The 21,876-nt window shown below is 42.0% G+C and overlaps 1 protein-coding gene across 1 annotated transcript in view; it reads left to right on the top strand.

Moving 5' to 3' along the window:
- Positions 1 to 3,875: 3,875 nt before the first annotated feature.
- The window catches only part of ttc27 (tetratricopeptide repeat domain 27), a 44,310-nt gene continuing 26,309 nt past the window's right edge, over positions 3,876 to 21,876 (top strand). The window contains exons 1-7 of the mRNA XM_044136634.1: positions 3,876 to 4,193; positions 10,331 to 10,514; positions 10,905 to 11,028; positions 13,558 to 13,701; positions 15,251 to 15,353; positions 18,887 to 19,045; positions 19,175 to 19,323. Coding sequence (XP_043992569.1) covers positions 4,103 to 4,193; positions 10,331 to 10,514; positions 10,905 to 11,028; positions 13,558 to 13,701; positions 15,251 to 15,353; positions 18,887 to 19,045; positions 19,175 to 19,323 — 954 coding nt within the window. The 5' untranslated portion in view covers positions 3,876 to 4,102. The remainder of the gene's footprint in view (positions 4,194 to 10,330; positions 10,515 to 10,904; positions 11,029 to 13,557; positions 13,702 to 15,250; positions 15,354 to 18,886; positions 19,046 to 19,174; positions 19,324 to 21,876) is intronic.

Below are 21,876 nucleotides of genomic sequence, written 5' to 3'. Positions count from 1 at the left end.
TGGACTGATTGTGCGAATGCTTATTTTTTTGTTTAGCAGGATGTCCACTTCTGACCTGCAAGAGCTTGTTTTGTCCCTGAAAGTAAATTATAGTTTTGGCGTCAATTTGTTACTGGAAAATTCCTTGTGATGACGTCAAAATTCTCAAAGACGACCAGCTTTGTTTCCCTGTGTGAGATGGAGGCTAACAGCCTAGTTCTGAGTTTTACTCTAAAGCTTCTCATATGTTCACTAAATAGTGATACATTTCCAGCATTCATGACAGTTTATCTCATGTTAGGGTAGGGCTGGAAAATAAATCGATAAAGTAGACACATTAGCAGTATCAATACATCTGATAGAATATTCATTGAACTCCAGTCCAGAACCGCACAGCATTCTGGGAGATGTAGGCAAAGGAAAGGCTTTAACTGCGCAACCTCTTATGACCAGGTAAACAAGGTGGGTGGCATATCTTTGGTTACCTAGCAACAACCTGTAGTGTAACTTGTGCAGCAGCAGTTTCATGTTTTGCCTCCGTACTTCAGAACTGCTTAAAAAAGGAGTTAAAACGGGGGAAAGGTTATGCCACCAGCTTAGCAATATTTAAAAAAATAATTATCCATTGGCGATTATCAACAATTAATATGAAACGCTTACATTGTGATATGTTTTTCAGCCATATCGTCCTGCCCTATGACGAGGTATATTTAATCATTAGTTTTTCACAGAAATGTGAGCCTACTGAAAAGTCTAGTCTCCATGTTCAGTTCTTGGTTAAAGTCGTTGCATGAATCCCTGCATCAGTGCAGCATGGCATAAAGGTAATGGTGGTCTTCAGCTTATTTGCACTGCTAGCTCTGGTGCCTGTGACCTTGACCAGTGGCGGTTCAAGGTTTAAAAGGAGGTGTGAACAAAATGAGGTAGAGGTGGAGTTACTCAAGAATTACAGGTCACATTTGCACCAACATTATTGTACAGTGGCAGAAAGAAGCTGCTCTATTAAACCCTAAGCAACTTCACTGGACAGACCATGAAAACGGGTTATCAAAAAGAAATAAACATTATTTACACATACCTGACACCGAAACAATAAATGGTACCAATACATATTTACATACATAAATCTAAGAGCAATCAAAAAATAAATAACTCTTAAGAGCATCAACCTTCCCAACTGTCATGTTGTGCTCCAGGAGCTTTTCAGCACCACCTGGACAATTTGACATGTTGGACAATTTGTCCAAGGTGTCCAACTTCTCCACATATTGGACATTGTGGACACGGCTCAGACACTTAGCCATGCTGTCTCACAGCATGCTGATTGGTCAGCTTTCCTGGAAGCTGACATAAAAATGTTTTTTCCATTCAACTTGTGTCAGCAAGCCTGAACATGATGTCACGTTCAGGTTCTACACAGATGGGTTAGTGGTGGAGCTGAAACGTAATACAGCACTTTTGGCTCCACTCCACTACCTGCTGCTTTCAAACTGTCAGGTCCACATGCTTCAGGATTGTTATCACTTCCTGAAGAAGCATGTGGACCTGACACTGCTTGTGTGCGCTTGAGTGTTGGGTGCCACCTTACACTGATCTTCATGGCAGTGTCCTTCACAGAACAAAACACGCATCTGTCCAAGAAGTCCCTTTCGCCATCTATATCTGTAAGATGTTTAACTGCATCGTTCATGAGTTTCAGAAAGAGGTGAGGATAAAAGCAGGCTGACCCTACAGAAACAGATATCGACTAATACTAGTCGATATCATGTTCTGAGGAGAGACCTGTTTTTCATCCTCTCCCGTTTGGACAAGGCTATGAAGAATATTGGCAAGAGCCACCTCCTCAGGCCAGCTCTGTTTCTCACTGTGTTCAAGCAGAAGGAGGAGGATGTGGTGGATGTGACGGATCTGATAGATCCAAACGGTATCGCCAATCTGACGGTCCATGCAGCTTACAAGATCTCTGCCCGGGACCCAGACATCCACCTCCTCTTCTCTCGCTACTCATCGCAGAGCTTGGTACGCCCTCATGGATCTCTGTAGTGCATCTTGGAGATCCACGAGGCCACCAATTATCAGAGGAAATGGACCACCTACCACTGACTTTGGACCCCACACTCCTGGATGTTCTCTGTGCTGAGGGTAAACTGAACATCCTGCAGTGGTATGTGGACTCCCCCATGTCCACAAACAGATCCTGTATAGGCATCCAGTGACTGCGGATTAGTGACATGCTGTATGTCACACCCTCAGTTTCAGCAGGCACTCCTTTCCAGGGCTTGGCAATACGTATCCCACATAGAAGACCTCAAGCACAAGATGGTTCCCCAGCTTGGTCTTTGTATTGAGACCCAAAGTCGTTTTTCTGCAGGCAGGTTTTGACCATGGTTTTCTTGGAAAACCCTTTGGTTATCCCGTTTCCAGATGAGGCCATGCATGCCTCATCTCCTCCCTGGACAGGGTGCTTGGGCACTTTGTCAAGGAACTGCAGAACCTGTATGAGCACAATGAGGGAGTTGCCCGGTACGACGTTTGTTGGAGGTCGTTTGAAATGGAGCTGGCGTTAGAGGAACTGTTTTATGGGCGTCCTCTCTCCCCATCAGACTTTCAGCTGAGTGTGAGCCTTGGGACCAACACCATGAACCCTGAGTGCCTTACTCATAACAGAGGCTTTACAGGGTTGGTGCCACATTCAGCTGGAAGTGCTGGTGAGGTCCCGCCGCCCTTAAAACATTGGACGCGAAACAAGCTCCAAACCAAGCGTCCAGAGCACATCTTTCCTGTGTGCCAAGCTTTTGACGCAGAACCTCCTGTTCTGGGTGTCAGGATGGTTCCTCTCTTGCTTCATGACATCTTCCAAAGAAACGCGGACATACGAACGTTGTTTCCAGCTATTCTTTTCCCATTCAAACACTACTTTTAATATCTTTAGTTAGCAGTCGCTACATGTTACACTGATTTTAGACTCACTCTTAAGGGGCTGACACATGGGAGGCAGCAACACTTCCTCTTCATTCATTTTCTATGGAAGTAGTGTTAAGAAGCAACAATCACCTGCCCTCCTCCACCCAAGCTGCAAGCAAAATTTGTGCATATGACATTTTTAGTTAGTACACACACAGACTAGCAATGTGTCACAGAAAGTTGAAAATATGTAAATTTTGTCACCTCACTGGTGTTGCCACAGTGTCCCGTGTGTTGGGTTCACATCGAATAGGTGAAACTGTTCCTTTTTGCTACCATTCGTAGCTCCCCGTGTGTGGAGCCTATTACAAGTGTACTGCAAACATGTTTTTACCTCTACTAACTATTGTTGATATGAGCAGCAGTCATATTAGTTTGCAAAGTCAGTCTAAAAAATTTTTCTATAAAAATAGGACTAAAACAATCTGAATTTAAAGCTTCTTTCATTTCCATGCTATACATATATTCCGAGTGGGAAGTCTGACTTCGGGGAGGGGATTGTTCCAGTTGATTTTAAATTTTTTTTTTTAAAGTCCCGACTACAAATAGAATCCAACATATGGTTCTGTGTAATGTCATCCTTTAATATGTCACATATGTGTTTATCAAAAATGGTCAACACAAAATAACTTGAAAAAAAATTAAGACTGCATTCACCCCCAAACATTTCAGTTATTTATTTATTTTGTCCCGTTTTTAAAAAGATGACTTTACTTTTCTCACTCTTGTATGTATATTTAGAATTTATCTGTGTACATACAAATATTAATATCCCCAATAGAACACACGTCGAAATATTAAACTTGAGCAAAATATGAAACAAGTAATTTGGAAGCTACTTTTCAATAGGATAAGCATAACAAAGTGTTTTGCCTTGTGCCCCCATATAACTGGATCCGCCTCTGTTCCAGTGTGCAAATTACCATCGAACGTTTTCGTGCACGCACGGTTTCATTGCTTTTCCCAGAATGCAATGCGCCTCTGTCATGGCTGCTTACTGACGCTTCTTTCGGCACATGGATAGCTAGAAACAATCTCTTGTCAGATTCAGGCGTTGTGATTCGTCTCAGTGTCCAGGTTGCCTGGAGCTCGGTCTGCCGTGGGACCGTCCTGGCTGCACCCGGGAGATCCAGCCGACGTTTAGCAGAAACGAACAGTCATGTTGCTCAGCGTAGAGATTCCTGTACTGAGAGGCTTTCTGACAGCCAGCGAGGCTACGAATTGGACACAAAACATCGTCACTGATGCAGGTGAGACAGAATCATGTTTATTTCACGGGGTTAACTCCGCTTCGGCATCCGATTAATGTTGCCTTTAATGGCCATTAATTTTATTTTCAACATAATTGGCTGACATTTTGTTATTATTATAGGATGGGGAATCTGGGGGCGACAGTGTCGGGATTAAATGTCTTAGCCCTATTTGCACAGCGTTAAGGGTTTGTCTATTTCTCGAGTGAGCACAACATAGACCCACAAGGTTGGGCAATAAAATGTCAACTGGAGAGACGTGTGTATTTATACTTGTAAAATAAAACAGGTTTCTAAAGAGCTCATCATCTGTCTTAGCCGGTCTGTTCTATTCGAGTTGGCTGTTAGTAAGTGATTGTTTTACATGTTAAATCTTGTCGCCGAACAGTGGTTCAGATAGCTAACGATCAAAGAAAGAGCCGACCCTGCGTGGAAGTCTCGTGCTCAGTCTTTGCGCTCTCACGCGGCATCTCAAGCGGACCCGGAGAACATGAACACCTGGGACTGATGTGGGAACATGCTTGTGGTACGCCAGGGGAGGGAACCTTATAGCAGAAGTAAACGTGCTTGTATGCTCGCAGAGTATAAAAGAAAAAAATATGAGTTGGTGTTAAATTAGAAAGTGTCTCTTGCCGAGCTGTGCCTCGATAACAGTCCTTACATCCCTCTGCGCTCAACTTCGAAGGCATGTTTGGCTGCTTTTATTTCCATTTGGATTCATGAATATTCCCTCCTGATCGCTTTCTTGTTAAAGGTGTTCTCTGTAATCAGTCACCCTCCGTATCGGTCATCCAGTGGCGCAAAATTATGTTTCTTCTTCTCTCATTCATGATGAGCCAAGAAAATCCCAGTTCTACCTCCAATCCTAAACTAGGAAGTCTATAATTTTTTATTTGACTTATTTTTAAGCAAGCAAGCCAAAAATAAAAATAATAAATATAACTCATTTCTGAATATTAGTCCTTTCACTTGTAAATTTAATCCACTAACCAGCCAAATTTGGAAATGAAAGCTGGGGTATTTCAACTCAATCTCCTCATTCTGAATGTTTCCATACCCCCATCTGAACTGAAACACTGAAAAAGTTCAGCGCAACTTTAAAATATGTAACAAGTCACACACCGTCCCTGCTGGCTTCCAGCAGCAGGCGGAATCAAACAGATATAATATTGCATACATCTACAATATTGCAAAAATACTGCTTTTACTAAGTTCAAGCCAATTTCTTCGCAAGAAAAATCGCTTGAGTGTAATAAAAAATTTTTTTCTAAAGTGAATCTGTAAAACTGTGGCGTTAACTCAATGTCATAAAAAATTGGGGTGCACCCAACTTTTGTTTTGTCTCACCAGGGCAAGAAGTTAGTGTAGAGCAGTGGTGTCCAGAGTCGGTCCTGGAGGGCAGCCATCCTGCATGTTTTAGTTCTCTCTCTGGTTTAACACACCTGGATCAAATGATGTAGGGTGACCAGATTTGGGTTTCTGAAAAGTAGGACACTTCTTTTTTTGTTGACGGGGGGTAGAATCGGCGGACAAACATGCGCTAACGGGCATGTTTGTCATGTGTCCGCTGTGTTTTGAGGCAGTTGACCAAAATCCCGGACGATTTTGAAATTCCTGTTTCTTCTTCTGATTACAGAATGTTGATAGGATGGGATGACAGGGGTCAGAGGTGACTAGTCAGTCATAGCCATTCCAGGGAGTTAGAGAACCTTCTGTAATACTCTCTGTGATGACCCTTTGGAAGGTGTTTAGTATCCTGCAGGATACTAAACACAGCGACTACTCTACTACTTGGGTAGAGTAGTCGCCTTGTGATCTGAAGGTTGTAGGTTTGATTCCAACTTCCTCTCGCTTCCATGTCTATGTGCCTATCAATCTGCCTATCGATGTATAAATGGGTCAATGCGACTCAACTGTAAAGCTCTTTGAGTGGAAAAGCGCTATATAAGTTTAGTCCATTTACCACTCCTGTCTTTCCTGGATCAATCCCCACTGTGGGGACTGTGATGTTCTGTTCTCTCTGCTGTCTGCTATCGTCCACAATGACCTCCCTGGTCTTCCAAACACCATGATGAGAGGACTCATCACCTTAAACTGGCAGTGCTAATGGTGTCATCTGTGATTTTAATGTTAAAAATGTAAGCTATTTTTGGCTGTACAAAATTAGTTGCTCAGTAGACCCCCTAGTTTGTTTGCCTAGAAAACCTGTTCTTTTGGGGAAGTTGTGAATGCGTAGTCGAACTCTGATGCGGACCAAGCAAGCAAACTCTGGTTCACCTGCAAAGTTACTTCTGGGTTCAATTGAAGTGAACTCTGGTACGGATCCAAAAGCAGGAGTGGCCTACAGTGCAGGGCATTCTGGGTAAATACAACCAAAACAGACGCAAGAGTCTTATTGAGTCTTTCTTCGACAAAGAACAACGTGGCTCGAAAACAAAAGAGAAATCCTACAACTGCTAAAATCTGATTCCACTCCATTTTTGTTTCCATTTGGTGAGAAAGGGGGTTTGGTGTCCTGTTCAAAAGGTTTTGTGTCGTTTCCTGCTGTGGTCCTTGGTGCAGTGCTACCACAGGCAAGGAGGGGGAAAAGTTACTCAAAGAGGTTGGTGTGTTTGAAGTGTGAAGGAGAGATACAGCCTCTGAAATTATAACAAATGTTGCAACTTTGGTCCTGATCGAACCATTTGTACTGGACTATCAGATGTGAAAATGATCGTTTTCTTGCACTTTTGAATTTGTTGAACTGTTTAGGGATTTTACAGCTGTTACTATAAACATGAGAAAAATAATTTTTGTTAGTCCAGAAGCTGTTTTTTGTTTTATATAGAATCCTACACCAGTGACCGTACTGGGGACAGTGGTGGGGTCAGTGACTTGTCAAGGACATGTGGAGGCACTGTGGGGCCGGTTAGTGGGCTTTTACAGCCGTCTTTATAGCTGCACCATTATGGCCTGTGTGGTGTAATTAAAAGGAGAGGGATGGGGTATCCATGGGTTTAGAGGAGAAAGTCTTTATGATATGTAGAACTGTACGATGGCGCAGTGGGCAGCTAGAAGGTCCTGGGTTCAAATCCTGACCTCACCTGAGGTCATTCTGCATGTTCTCTGTTGTTCTCCCCAGATACTCCGGATTCCTCCTGCAGTCCAAAAACATGACTGTTGGCTTATTTACTCTGTACATGCATGGTTGTCTGTTGCTCACTTCAACATGGTGTGGAAAAAATGGTCAGTTTGACCAAGAATGAAATCTTAAAACACCAGCTCTGCTGTTTGCAGTTTTAGAGAGTTTGTTCTAATTAGTCTTAAATTTCTTGTTTCACAGAGGAAATAATGTTCTTGTTTAATTAAAGGCATAAATCATTATTCCAGCCAGCGCTTTGAAAATTGCATATTGTAATTTTTTTTTTATCTCTAGTGCGGAGTGTAGAAGCTGCATTTGAAACCAGAATTACTCACAGCACTGCCTGTAATTACTTCTGTCGACCTCTTATTTATCAGATTACCGTTATACTCCAGTTGTTTACTAACAGTATGGTAATTGCTCAGCAGGAGAAACCGGAACAGATTATACAGAGTGGGATTGTTTGGACGTGCTTTAAACAGCCCGGTGTTATTTCTCCTTATGAGTCGTGTGAGTTTTAATTTCAGTGATGTGTGAAAAGGAGAGGCCTTTTCAAGTCGGCTGCAGAGCAGTATTAAGGCGGCAGAAACCTCTGGAAATGAACTGACCGACTCCCCACAACAGACCACCAGCAGGATTCCCAGCTGTGCCCTTCTGAGCCATCTTGGGTCTGCATTGTTGCCCAGTCTTGTGCGCTCCATCCACAGTGAGGCTAATTAATGGCAGCTTATTTCACTAACCTTTTATGAGTTATGAACTAATTTGAGAGCCTCTCCTTTGTTTTCCATAATTGCTGCCTTTTCATCGGCACGCCTCAAGAGGAGCTGAGGTTTTATTAAACGTGTGGTCGTACCACTGCCGTTCATTTCCCCTCTCATAAAGCCGGGGCCGGCTCATTCTCCTGCTTGTCCTCTAACTCTTCCCCCGCCCCCCTCCTCCTGCTCTCATGGCGGCCCCTGGGTTTCATTAGATCAGCCGTGAGATGAGAATCTCCGTAGCTCCTTTACAATGCCAGAAGCACCTTATTACAGCCAAGGGTACCGTGAAGGGGTCGTCTGATTGACTAATGGAGGCGTTTGCAGGCAGGCAGGGAATCTGACTTCATGACAGAAGCAGAGGCTGACGTCGACTCGGTGACAGAAGGCAGGTAGGTCTACAACACAGATCAGGACTTGATCTTGATCTGATCATGTCCAAGATCAAGTTGGACAAGTTATCTGGAATAACCAGATACCAGGTTATTTTAGACCTTTTTTAGACGTGGTTATGTTTTCTAAACAGGCATTTTGTGGCCGTCATTAGAGTGAATATTGAGAACATGCATGAAGGAGGTAAATGGAAAAAGGCAAGAAGAAACCATGATAAATAAATAAAGACTCTTTGCTGTAGGGATTGATCATGTATTGTTCCGATAAGTAAAATTGTGTGGAACTTAACAACCAATATTTATTCCTATCTTGCTGATGTTTGTTTCTGGAGGCGGCGTAGAGGAGGTGTCTGTTTGTTGATGTGACTGAGATATATCTCTATCACTGCTTCAGTTAAACTCCCCACAATCTTTTGCTGTATCACCATCACAGGGTCCACATGACCAAGATCCTCTGCTCCATCTCCTCAAACAAACGGCAACAAGATGGAAATAAATCACTTTAAAAAAAAAAAGAAGCATAGCCAATCATCTGTCTGTCATCTCTAAGCCCTTTTAGATCAACTCACATATAGTAGTGCATACAAGAAGCAACGTTGTGTAGCGTGTCGTTAGCTTGCGTTGTTAAAAGTCCACCATGCTTCGTGGAAGATGATGGCAGGGTGGATCTGTCGGGTCAGACCAGCCCTGGAGTTCCTTTAGCCCTAAACAAAATGATGCCAGCTTTAGTATTCTTGGCATGCCGAGCTGTCTGCTCTTGCCTTGAATTTAATGGATGTTTTCATGTGGGTGTGTGTGTGTGTGTGTGGCACTGTTTGTTAATGTGGCCAGGTTGTATTCTGCAGCTCAGAACACCTCTTCTTCTTCTTCTTCTTCCTCCTCCTCCTTTCCTGTTTGTTGTCTCCACCGGGGAGCAGAATGCAATCAGTGCTAATGAGCTAACCCGGCTCCCTCTGCAAATAAAAACCTAATGAAAGACGAGGAGAGTTTCACTGGAGCAACAACGTTCCTCCTTTGTTGCTCTTCTTTCTTTTCCCATCCGTGTTTGACACCAGCTGGCCGTCTGTGTTACGGCAACATGAGGGGAGACCCCACATCATGCTGGCAGTATCATTCTTAGAACATCAGATGACAGAACATGGGAACAAGTACTTTATTTTTGTAAGTTTATATGTGTTGAAACATTTTATCATAGCAGAAAACGAACATTATGCAGGTCTGTGGAATTAGGAGATGATGCATTTAAATCTGACCATCTAATGATATTTATAACCTTTTGGTAGAATATTGTTTATATCCGTGAAGAAAGCTTTAAAAAGCAGTTCCTGTATTCATAGAACTGAAACTGGAAGGTGGCCCGATCACCTGGATGTCTCAGGTAACACACTGCAGGCTTTATGGATTATGTTTGCACACATGAGATTTGATCATTTATGACTATTCATCTCCATAATTCATAGCTACTTAAACAAAAAATAAAGTCAAATGTATTGATTTCCTAACTTTTTACAGGTATATGAAGGTTATGAAGTGACTATAGACGAGGCCTATTATAATATGGCCGTATATTTTGCTGGGTGTTAAATTGGCACGTAAATTATTGCGATAAATGATAATGTTGTTTGGAGTCCATTACCGAGTAATATGATGGTAATGACAACTGGAAGACATTTCAAATATACCAAAAATAAATAAACAAAACAACAGAAACGGCAAATAAACTAAATTATGACTTTGTTTTAATTGATTGTGTGATTAATTTATTTGCTGCTTATTGCGACAGCCCTACCATGGGTCTGAAATAAGAGAGTCTGAGTTTTGGCTGTGTCGTCTGTCTTGTTTTCAGCTGCTCTGTTGGTCTTGTTGCAGACGCGGGGCCCCTGCTGCGGGCCCTTCTGGACGGGGACTTCGAGGCCGTGCTGCTCAGCCCTCAGGTGGCAGGTGTGCTGACTGGAGACGGCAGCTGCAGAGACAGGGAGGACATGGAGGCCTACCTGGAGAGATGCCTGCTGCTGTATCTGACTGCCCATGGTGACGGTCACACGGACAACAGGTAGCCCAGCACGAATGCTGCTGTTCAGTCAGACTCATGTTAGATTTTCACCAGTAACTGATGGTCATTTTGTCTTCCATTGTTTCAATGTCAACTTTTTGGAAGGTCGATCTCAGTAAAAGCCACTGAAGGGTGTGGTTCTGATGTGTTGAAGAACTATTTTCTGAATCGGGTCATAGCTTCTCCTGGCTTCTCCTGGTTCCTGTGTCCATTTCGTCTCTCTTCCAGATTCCACATTTCTTCATTCTGTGTAGGAGCTACAGTAGAACCGGTTGATGGTTTTAGAACCTGCTGAAGCTTTTGCTCACTGAGACTTATAAAAACCATTTATTAAGAGAGAAAAGCCTTTTCTTAAAGCAGTGGTGAGTAACTCCAGCTGTTCTGTTGCAGGGAGCTTGTAGTCCTGGCCATGGCCGTCTCCTGTCTCCACCTGTTCGCTCAGAGCAACTGGACCGGACCTCCACTCTCTCTCCCCATGTGGGACCGGCTGCCTTCGGCTCTGCTGTCCTCTCGGGTACGACGCCGTTCTGTTCTGGCTCCTCATCTTATCCTTCCTTGTTGTTCTTGTGTTTCCACCCAGCTTTAAACATGAAACCAGATTGGTGGAGATTTATTTACTGGATCCACAGCAGTGAGTCTTAGAAATATGAAAGCCTTCAGATCACACTTGTGTTTGCTGTCTACTGTTGACTGCTGGCTTATTTTTAAATTTAGTTTTCATAAATTTGTTTAATTTTAGCCAGTGGTGGGACTTGATTAAAAGTGGCAAACCACTTTAGCCAAAGTGGTTTGCCACTTGTGCAGGACTCGAACTACACAATGAACTACTACACATGAACTACACAACCACCAGGGGCTGCAAGTTCTGAGAAAGCTTTTTCACCAGCAAAAGTACAAAATATGGTTAGATAAATAAGAAAAAGATAGCCCCAGATGGACACATTGCACCTCGGCTGTAAATGTCTCTCCAGTGAAAATACATCAGAAACTAAGGTAATCAGAAATGTAGATACCGGTCACAAGCACATCTTCTGAACTTGTCTTCTGGCCCGTTGGTAATTTAACAGATTTCTACATGGGCTGCATCTTTTGGCTTAATATTGTTGCCATCATCAAGGCAGTAAGGCAGTCCCTCATAGGCCAAAAAAAAAAAATCGCTTTTAAAAAACAACTGGTGAAGGACCTATTGTCGCAGAATTTGTCCAATAGCCCAATCTTAACGGAGAGCCCAACACACCACCTGCTCTGTAAGACCTGCCAGACCGATCAGCAGGATGATGGATGCTGCAGCAGACCTGGCCTCCAAAATCAATCATACATATTCTGAGTTTCCAGGACATGTGTGTGCGTGTGTGTGTCTCTGGTTGGTTCCTTCCTAAACATGACAAAGTTGGTTGGAAATGGAAGTGTGATTTCATGCTGTCACTGACCATACAGTCTGGACATGGTCTTGACCTGACCATGTTCACAACACCAGTGTTGTGAACACGTCAGATCTTTTCATTCCACCTCCTCAGCTTTATTATCTGCGTTCTTTGCCAAGTCCTTATTTTTCTGTGGATATTTAATCCAGAGTTTTCAGAGACAGATGTAGGACGGCGGCGATCTGGAGACACAGGAAAAGGTTCCCAGAAAGGAAGCCTCTCCTGGGTCCTAATTACAGAAGCTTTCAAGGTTTTGCTTCCTCAGAGAGCCTCACATCCAGGCACGCCGTAGCAGTTATCACGCTCGTATGTTTAGCATCCGTGATTTATGTACCATCACACTGGCTGTTTCCAAGCAACCACCAAGACATGCGTGACAGCAGAGGTGAGACGGAGCGCCAACATAGGAGGGCATCTCTCATGTTTATATTTAGTAGTTATGTGTACGTAACCAAGACGATTGCTTCTAGTAGGAAATATTTTTTTCTTTTGAGAGTTTAAAGTCCAAATCCTTCCACAGATTCCCAATCAGTTTCAAACTGCTACTCTAAAATCTTAAGACTGCTTCCACACAGATCAAACATTTCGTCCGGTTGAAAGATTACTCTAAACCTAAATCTACCAAGGGTAGGATTAGCTCTGCTATGAACTTCATGTTAGTGTAATAAAATAAATTTTTCTGGAGGCCTTTTAGACGATGTTTTCACACAGCGGCCGCTTTAGCTCACAGAAGATTTCTCTCCCTGGCAGGCGGTGCTGATAGTACTCAAAAACTTTGTTTCTTATCCAGACCAAGGTCTGGATAACCATCTGGCAGGCAGGCCGGCTCTGTCATGGAGATCATTAATGCTTTCATATATCAACATAATATCTGAACTTTTAGCGTAGCAGTATTTGCAAAGTAAAGCCAGCACTATCATATCTGCATTAGGGAAATTATTTTTGTTCTCAATTAATCGTTCTGACCATTAATCAAAAGCAAAATCTTCAGATTTTTCATTTAAGCCTTTTATAAAAAAATTTTTTTTGCACAAATGTTTTCCTAAAACTATGGCATTTGAGGAGTTTTGGGTAGAACATATTTACAGACAAAAGTTTTTTTTTTTATCTTGTATGAAAAATCTTTATATTTTCTGTACAGTTTTGCTTACTGCTCTTGAGTGTGGTGTTCTTTCAGCAAATTGTCTTTTTTTTTTTGATTCTGTACAGTCCAGCTAACAATTAGTCAGTTACTAAATTAGTTGGTGATTATTTTAATAATCAACTTATCATGATTGATTTGATTAATCATTTCAGCCCAGATCAGCATGCATTCAGTGATAACTCTAATATCAGCAACTGTTTGAAAATATTAACTTTCTTACATTTGCATTTTTTTTGGATAAAGAAATTTTCTAAAAAGTATGTAATTATTCTGGAATTTAGTAAAAAGGTAGTCTGATTTAATGTCAGACAGTGAGAAAAACAATGGTGTATTACATATCTGCTGTCAGTTTCTTGATGATTGTCAGAGTTTAATTACTAATTTCAGACCAATTTCTCATCTAAATGACAGTTCTGCATGAGGGTGATAAATCATAACACATTTTCCCACCTCCTTTTGAATATATTTTTTCTAGAGCCCCCAGTTGTTGACGGAGGCGACCCTCTCCAGCCTGCTCCTCGACGGCGAGTCAGTGTACAGCCTAGTGGTCAACCCCTTCCTGCTGCTGCTGGCCAGGGTCATTCTCACCAAGTGCTCTGCCAAAATGGATCGCCTTCAGGTACATCAGATTTTCTCTCGCCTCATAACTGGAGCATCCGCGCATCCTAACAAAGTCTTAAAAGTTGTTCAATTAATCTATCTTAAATTAAGACCTACAAATGTCTTAAGTACATGAAAAAATATAAGTTGGCCTTAAATACATTTCTCACAGGTCTTACATTTCGACAGGACAAATTAATCCCGTATATATTGGGAGTTTTTTTTCTTGCGGGACCTTTCTATGTTTTTCTACAAGTTGCAAAATCATTGGTAGTGTTTCCAGACACAGCTTTTCTATTTTCGCATTAAATAATAACTAGTCAGAGTTTCCACCAGAACACCTGCTAAGCCTGGTGGTGGGGGTGTCCACCAGCGGCCCACCATTTGTTTTGTGTTTAAAAATGTTTAAACATATAAGAAATTCCAAGGTGCACAATAAGTCATCATAATTTGTAAATAATAGCGTGAGGCCAATGGGAAGCTCAGGGATAAAAAAAAGCACTATTTAAAGTAAACAACTATTAGGAAGCTGAAAATTGAATGCAGCAGTAGAAATTCTGGATCCATCTCTGCACTCCACTGAAAGAGAAGCTGTACAACAGGAACTAGCCGTTAGACTGACGCCAGCAGACGTTTTGCCTCAGAAGCCGACATCATCAGCTGGATCTGGACACCCAGAAAGCCCATTTATTATTTGGTGATTTAGTCATAAAGGACTCCTTACATGCTAATGGTCTATAAGAGAGAAAACTACCAACTTGTTCCCCAGATAGTGGGGTGGGTGAACTGGCCTAGTTTTTCTTCTCATCTTCAGCTGGTCATCTCTCCTCCTGCTCTCTGCCGAATCACGCAGGCCGTGTTCGGACGCAGCTAATTGCCCCTTGAGCACGCTTGGCTGGCCTGCATGTGTGAATACAAGCTGCGGGACACTGATTCAGCGAGACAGACTATTAAAGGTTCGTGCAGCCGTGTGACAGAGGATGTGCTGCGCCTATACTGGAAGATGCAGCAGGCACCCGCAAAATGACTCGCAAACAAGATTTGACACGGTTCGGTTCCTCTCTAGTGCTGAATAAGAGCAGGGGGGCAGAAGGAGAAAGCGTTGACTGGCTGAGAGACATTGCCGGTTCTTTCTGTTGTAGTCAGATGGAAAAAGCAAAGCAGTTTGCTGTTTTTACTTTGTGTTCAGCACTTTTCCTCCGGCATGCGTCTTTGTGTTTGCTGGTGTTTCATTTGTGCTGATGGGGCCTGAAGATCAGCGTGTCCAGGTGAACTCTGAGCCGACTGCGTGTCAGTTCCACACGCTGCCTCGTCTTCTGGCCTCGCAGCCTTTCACGCCTTCTGCAAAGCTGGCATTTATTCCACACAGTTTTCATAATAATCCAGGACATTTGAACATGAGGCTGTATTGTTGGAGCATTAAAGGGTTGATATAAAACCAAGTCACCAATGGGGGTATTTGAATGCATCAGTCTTTAGGACTTATCCCAGCTTTCTTGACTTAAACAAAAGGAGTCCATCTAATATACGTTTGAAGATGGCTGACCTGATCTGTTTCTGGGTTGCAGCTCCTGCCCTGGTGGACTCTTCGTTACATCAACCTGCACCAGCAGATCCTGGAGGCTCGCTCTCCACAGCTCCTCAGCTTGGCCCACTGCTGCATGGACAGAGGTCTGTAGAAGCTCCGCTCTTCTTAACACGGTCCAGCTTTGGTTTCCACTGGGTTAGGGTTAGCTGTGCATATTAAGGTACATTTTGTGTTTGAACTATTAAAATAGGCACTTCTGGGCATTATGAGATGGAGTCTCTGAGTACCGGCGGTCCACTGTGCTAAAGGATTTTGGAGACCCATAACCTGGATGTCCAAGAATTTGTGTTAAATCCTTTATTGCCCCTCAGCAGGGAATTTGACTGTATAGACAAAAAGTCAGAACGCATACTGACATGACACAAATTATTGCAAGCAATTGGAACAAAAAGGTACCACAAAATGAGGTGGGATTCTGCTGCAGTATTAGTTAACTGAGTTAATTACAGACTGCCATTTAAGATGCCATGTGGGATACGGCTGGATCTGAAACTAAAGAAAACGTACAGCTGTAAAGAAGAGCCGCTGGATTTCATCACTGTCTGCATGGACCAAATATCTGATGAAGATGGTTGTTTTTTCTGTATTCAACAAAACCCAAATGCCTCTAAATGTGCACAACACACAAGCTTGTAGTTTTACTCACAAGAGAAAGCATTGCCAAAAGTGTTGCATTGTGAAATATCAATGAGGGAATTAATAATAGACACTGAACACTGTGTCTGTGAGTCAGACACCTCTATTAGGAGTTATGGCCGGAATTATGGAGATGCTTTAGGGGTTATGGGAAAAGTAAATTTCTTTGGAAGGACAAATCCTTTCTGTTATGATTTCATGGCTGCTCTCCGACCTGGGGCATTCTGCATGAAGGAATCAGTCCAGAGAAATTTTCTTCTGTCTGTGTTTCACTTCCTCAGTAGTTTCCTCATCTGTGTTCTCTTCCACTAACTGCACTACTTACTGGTTAAGGCTACCCCATCACTGGCTGCACAAGTGGAGTTAAGTTGGAACGGGTTTCCCCCAGTGAATTATCAGCCTGGCGGGTCACCAGGCTTTACTTGTGCCCCCACCAGGCTAAGCATTGCTTATTTTTATTTAAGTTTTTTTTTTTTATGTTTGCATTTTTAAAAATTTTTATAGTTGGTGTTCAGGTGTTAATCATCCAATTTTTCAATAATGCATAATTATCAAGTGATATTTTAAAATTTCCTGTAGGCTTTGCCCTAGTGCAGAGTGGCCGTGAAGATGGCCGCTCTGCACCGCAGTGGCAAGTCTTCAGTGGATTTCTGGTGGCAGAGAAATGCCGCTAGCTGCTAAACCAGCTCATCGTACTTGCTGTTATCCATAGCCCTTCTTCTTCCTACTGGCCACAAAGTGTGGGGAATGTAGGAAGTGATACATTAACTCAACTATGAAAACTATATAAAACATTCAGTTGATTTTTCCACAGTTGTTGTGATGCTGGTTGGATTAAAACCAGACAACAGGTTTGCTATTGTTGCTAATATGATATAACAGTCAGCAGTAGTAAAGAAGGAGCAGCATGAGCTGGATATAAAATTCCTGAGAGCAGAGAGGTGTGTAGGATGTGGTGGGAAGCTGCTGCACTGTGTGCCGGAGCTGTCATCATGTCTGGCTCACTTTAGATTGGTTTGCTGCTCTGTGGGGTAAGGTGCTGCTGAATTCATTTCCTCAGCTCTTTTTAATCACAATGTCTATTAGCAGTTGAACAGTTTTAATTAACTGATGTTTGAATGTGCTGCTGCTGAGTTTAACCATCATTAGCAGAATCAGTTTCTCTTCAGCGGTCAAGATCTTGTTTATTTCTTGTCTAGGTACAAACTTTTGAGTGTTTTTTCTCTTTTTTTACTATTGCTTTTAAGCAATAGATAATTTCTGCCTGTTGAGACATGACACTTTGATAGTTTGTTGTGTTATCCAGGCATTGAAATGTTTCGTTGAAAATATATTATTTAGAAGAAATGCAGGTGGTGCTCTCATGAGAAGACTAAAAGATCATAATCCACATCTCCATACTTGACTACAGCTACAAGCTGTTTCTCAGTTTGTGCTTTATCATGTAACTATATGGTCATTTTTCTATATTCTCAACCCGTCCAGAGAAGATTTTGATTGATTTTAATATTTCACATTTTTCTGATTTACTGCTTTTACATGTGTCACCTTCTCCTTAAGCTTCTTACTGATGCTCTGGCAGCCCGTTCCAGAGCAGTGTGGCCATCTTGTCCCTGTTACAGCTGTCCAGTGTTTCCCATGAGGAACAAGATGTTGGGAGTAGAAAAAAAGGATTTTATTGACGGATGTGTTTTTATGATAAAACACACAGGATGGCAGGATGTTTTATACATGCAGTTCCAGTGAACTGTGATGTTTGGAAAGACTCTTCTGTTTTGAGTTGACCAACCAGTGGCATCACACTGTTACTGAACATGCTTTACCCTTTAGTTAGCTGAAATCAAGTGTGTTTTCCTTGTTTAGTAAAATCCATCCACTGCATGTTTTTCTTGCTTTCTAGTGGTGGCACACACACACACACGCGCACACACCCTGCAGTGAGTCATTCCCTTCAATGTGAAAGTGGCTGTTCTGGAGGTGACTCGGCCGTCTTGCATGTAAATTTATTCCTGTGACTTTGTTAGACCAGAATCAGGAGTTCTCGGGCTGAGGTAGGTTTTGTGGGCCTTAAGTTTGAGCATCAAAGCCTATACAGCTTTAAGCAATAGATAATTTATGTCTGTCTTTGTTGCATGTCATGTAAAGGTCCAAAATTATTTCATTAAATTGAGATAGTGGGGTAGGATTAATAAGTATTCACTTTTTCCTACTCCGTTTCAAACAGAAAAATAGTTGCAAAGAAATTATTTTGTTTTCTCTGTCCTACGTATTGCTTGTTAGCTTGTTTTTTAAAATCTGATTGAAATAAATAATTACAATTTTTTTTTTTTTTTTTTTTTTTTTTTACAAAAGTTAGCTAAAATGCTATCAATACCATGTTGACTGACTTGCCCCATTTCAGCATCAGATTAGCTAAAATGCTAATGTTGGCATGGGAGCTATTACTAGTATGTTAATCTACAGCAGTAAGGTATACGTTAAAATGTTCATTTTAGCTCGAATGCTAATGTTAGCATGGGGATATCAGTAACACTGCATGGGAGGCGGTGCATTGTCTTGACTCAGCCCCACATATCAGATTTTTGATGAATTATCCCATTGCTCTGTGCTTTGTTTCCCATGCTAGTTTCTCCTGAGGAGAAATTCTTTGTCTCTGTTGAAAGGAGTGAATTTTTGATGAGGTTAGAAGGAAAGAAAATGAAGTAAATACAGCTTTTAAGGAGGTTGTTGTGGTTGTAGCTTTCCTTCTCTGTGCCGCAGCTCCACTCTGCTCACACAGCTTGTGTTTATAAGAAACACCAAGACGACAATTGATCCTCACAGGTGTGACAGAAATTTGCAGTGTCCAACATGAACAAGAAAAATACCTTGTAGAGAATAGTGGATTTGCCATTGTTCAGTATGGTCCTTGTACAGAGTATTGATTCATAGTATTATTGATAGCAACATTCTTGGAAACATGATTCTGTTTCTTTTCCAGTGCTGAAATGCCAGTCGGCGTTGTCGGACCAGAGGAGCCTGGCTGTCCAGTTCCACCTGGAGTGTGCCTACATCAGTCTGACCTACTACGAGTACGGCAGCGCCAAGGAGCACATCAACACGGCCAAGGAGCTTTCCGGGCTCCACATCGGCATGACAGGTGTGTGACATGCTGGTTGAAAATATGAGTGTTGTGTCAGAGAAACTCTTTAAAAATGTGGGGTTCTTAAGAATATTTGGTCATGTTGAGGTTGAACTCTTTTTCCTGATCTGATGCCGTTTAATCCAGGTGCTCTTGGGAAACGGACCCGCTTCCAGGAGAAGTTTTTGGCTCAGCTCCTCCTTGAGGTGAAAAGGCAGGAGGGGGAGGAGGAGGAGGCTGATCAGAGAGTCAGCGAGACCAGTCCCACTCCGACGCCCCAAGCCAGCCTACCCAAAGTAGGAACGGACTCTATCTTCATAGCGCAACAGGAGCTTTTGTCTGGTTGAGTTTCTTAACTTGGCTTAACAAATGCTTCACCTGTTTTAGACTTCACTTCTTATTGAAAAGCTTCAACTGTTTTCAGTTTCTATGCAGGCTGGAGCCTCCAGAATAATCTAGTAATTGATACACAATCACTCACGACCATTTGGTTTGGGAATCAGCACTGGAACTTATCAAGTCAGCATGAAATGAAATGAAATTGTTATTTCTGTCTGAGGGTCCTACCATCAGTTAACAATGTTCATCTGAGTTCAGATGAACAGAAGTAAACTCAATCACGACATCAACTTAATAAAAGCCAGCGGTTAACAATTTAACTTTCATCAAAGGCACCAGAACACCACTTCACTTTATCACTCAGATGGCCTTCACACCAGCCAGGGAACAAGGCTCGACATATAGGACTTGACAGTTTACGACGTTTAACATTTATTGATAAGTGTACTTAAACATTTATGCCATGCTATGAATGCTAAAGTTGTGCTTCTTCAAATTCTCTGCCAGCCCAATGAAGGATCCAGCCTTTTAGGACAAAAACATTAATTCAACTAATAGTTCTTCAAATCTCCTCCCAAGTTATTGTTAAAGATTTTGTGGTTGATGGTTTAATATTCGTCTTTTAAATATTTTCTAAATGTATTTACTGGTTGCTGGGCTGCGTCCCGAGAGGTCTCAGACTTACTGCTTTCCTCCAGCTCTTTTTTTTGTCAGTGCTTAAATTTATCACACTTCCATTAAGGAGGGAGGGACAGTAAATGGACTCAATCAAGACTGTCATTAGCCGGAGCTCAGCGACTCATTTTATAATGATGGGAGGAGAGAAGAGAAGCAGGTCATGTGTTCATCACTGAGCCAGAACCCCAGCAACCAAGGAGGGGCTCTGCCTCTTGGTCTGACTGGACTTTGTAATCCTGACTGATGCCGCATTGTCACCTGGTAGACAATTTTCTGAGGGCAGGGGCGACGTCAGCGTTTGGAGCAGTTTAACAAAAGCGATCTGAAATAAAAGAAACAGTCCCTTCCTGGCCTGTGATGCATCAAACCGCAGCGCTGTAAACAAGGTTTCCCCTCATATTTTCATCTTTTTGCTTTTTATCTCACTTAGATGTTTTTGATAATCAAACCCATGTTAATATTAGACCAGTACAGCCTGAACAAATGTAAAGTGTAGTTTTCAAAGGTTTATTTAATATACGTAACAGAGTTTTCTCCAGAAAACTTGCTAAGGCCGGTGCTTGAGGCACTATGGCAGTCATGCAGCAGTTTGTTGTGGTTTTGAGTTAAAAATGTTTATAGTTGACGGGAAGTTTGAAAATATCACTTGATAATTATGTGTTATTGAAAGACTGGAAGAGTAATGCCTAAACTCCAACTATAAAGCTCTAAAAAAAAAATCAATTGTTAAAAAATAAACTTAAATAAATAAACAAGTAAAGCCTGGTGGCCTGCCGGGCTTGTAATACACTGAGGGGAACCTTGAGCATTAAGCAAAACAACCTGACCTGATGTGAAAATACATGCACATCCTTTGTTTAGACATGAATTAACAATGAGTAACAACATTTTTATTTGGTTTAATTTAATTTAAGCGGGATCAAACCACTTATATCTGTCTTTTCATATAAAGTAGGCCTCCAATGTAACACATCGCGCCTCAGTCTAAGGAAACGAATGAAAGGATAAGAAGCATTAATGGGCATTGATCAATGATGCCTGGACTGGAGAGCCATTATCTCCAAATGAAGAGAAACTCAATATGAGAGCACGCTGATGACTCATCCAGGAGGTCTCTAATGGAAACAGACTAGCTTGTAGAACTGAGTTAGTGAGTGTTAATGAGTCAACAGCAGAAAAAAAACTTCATCCATGGGAGGCCAAAACTGCTGCCAACACAGGATTTTCCCCAGAAATCTTGTTTCTCAAGGTTTCTCCAGGAAACCAGAGTGGACCACTGATGGGCTGCTAGAGCATTTTTAACATTTAAAAATGTTTAAAAGTAAAAAAAATAAAATAAAATATGGAGGTGCACAAGCAGGCATCATAATCTTGAAATAACTGCGTGCGCGTGTAACAAACAGGTGCAGGACGGTGAAATTGGTGCACAACCCCTCATGCACACATCAGTGTGTCATTAATGAACCTAGCTTCATCTGTATTTACTGTCACTGTTGCTGGTGTATAAGAAATATTTAAAATAAACAAATGATGCTTAGCTTGGAGGAGGGTGGTCTAGTAAAGCCTGGTGGCCCGCCAGGCTTGTAATACACTATTGGAAGCCCTGCAACAACAACAATAAGAGCCTGACTCAAATCTACTTAAGGAAACCTCAACCTGGTGATCACTAAGGAATTCAAAAAAATTGACTGGACTGACAGAATGCAAGTGGAACATTTTGTATGGTGCAGCCTACATCTTTTTCAAGCTGTTTAAAATCTATTAACAGTCAGGCAGCGTGGTGGTGGTATTCATGGTTCCATTAACCATGAATTCTTCTCTCTAGCAGAAAA

The sequence above is a fragment of the Gambusia affinis genome, linkage group LG13 (genome assembly GCF_019740435.1).
Source record: "Gambusia affinis linkage group LG13, SWU_Gaff_1.0, whole genome shotgun sequence".
In the NCBI taxonomy this organism is placed as follows: domain Eukaryota; kingdom Metazoa; phylum Chordata; class Actinopteri; order Cyprinodontiformes; family Poeciliidae; genus Gambusia; species Gambusia affinis.
Note: the sequence above shows the minus strand (reverse complement) of the source record. Positions and strands in the feature narration are given on the sequence as shown.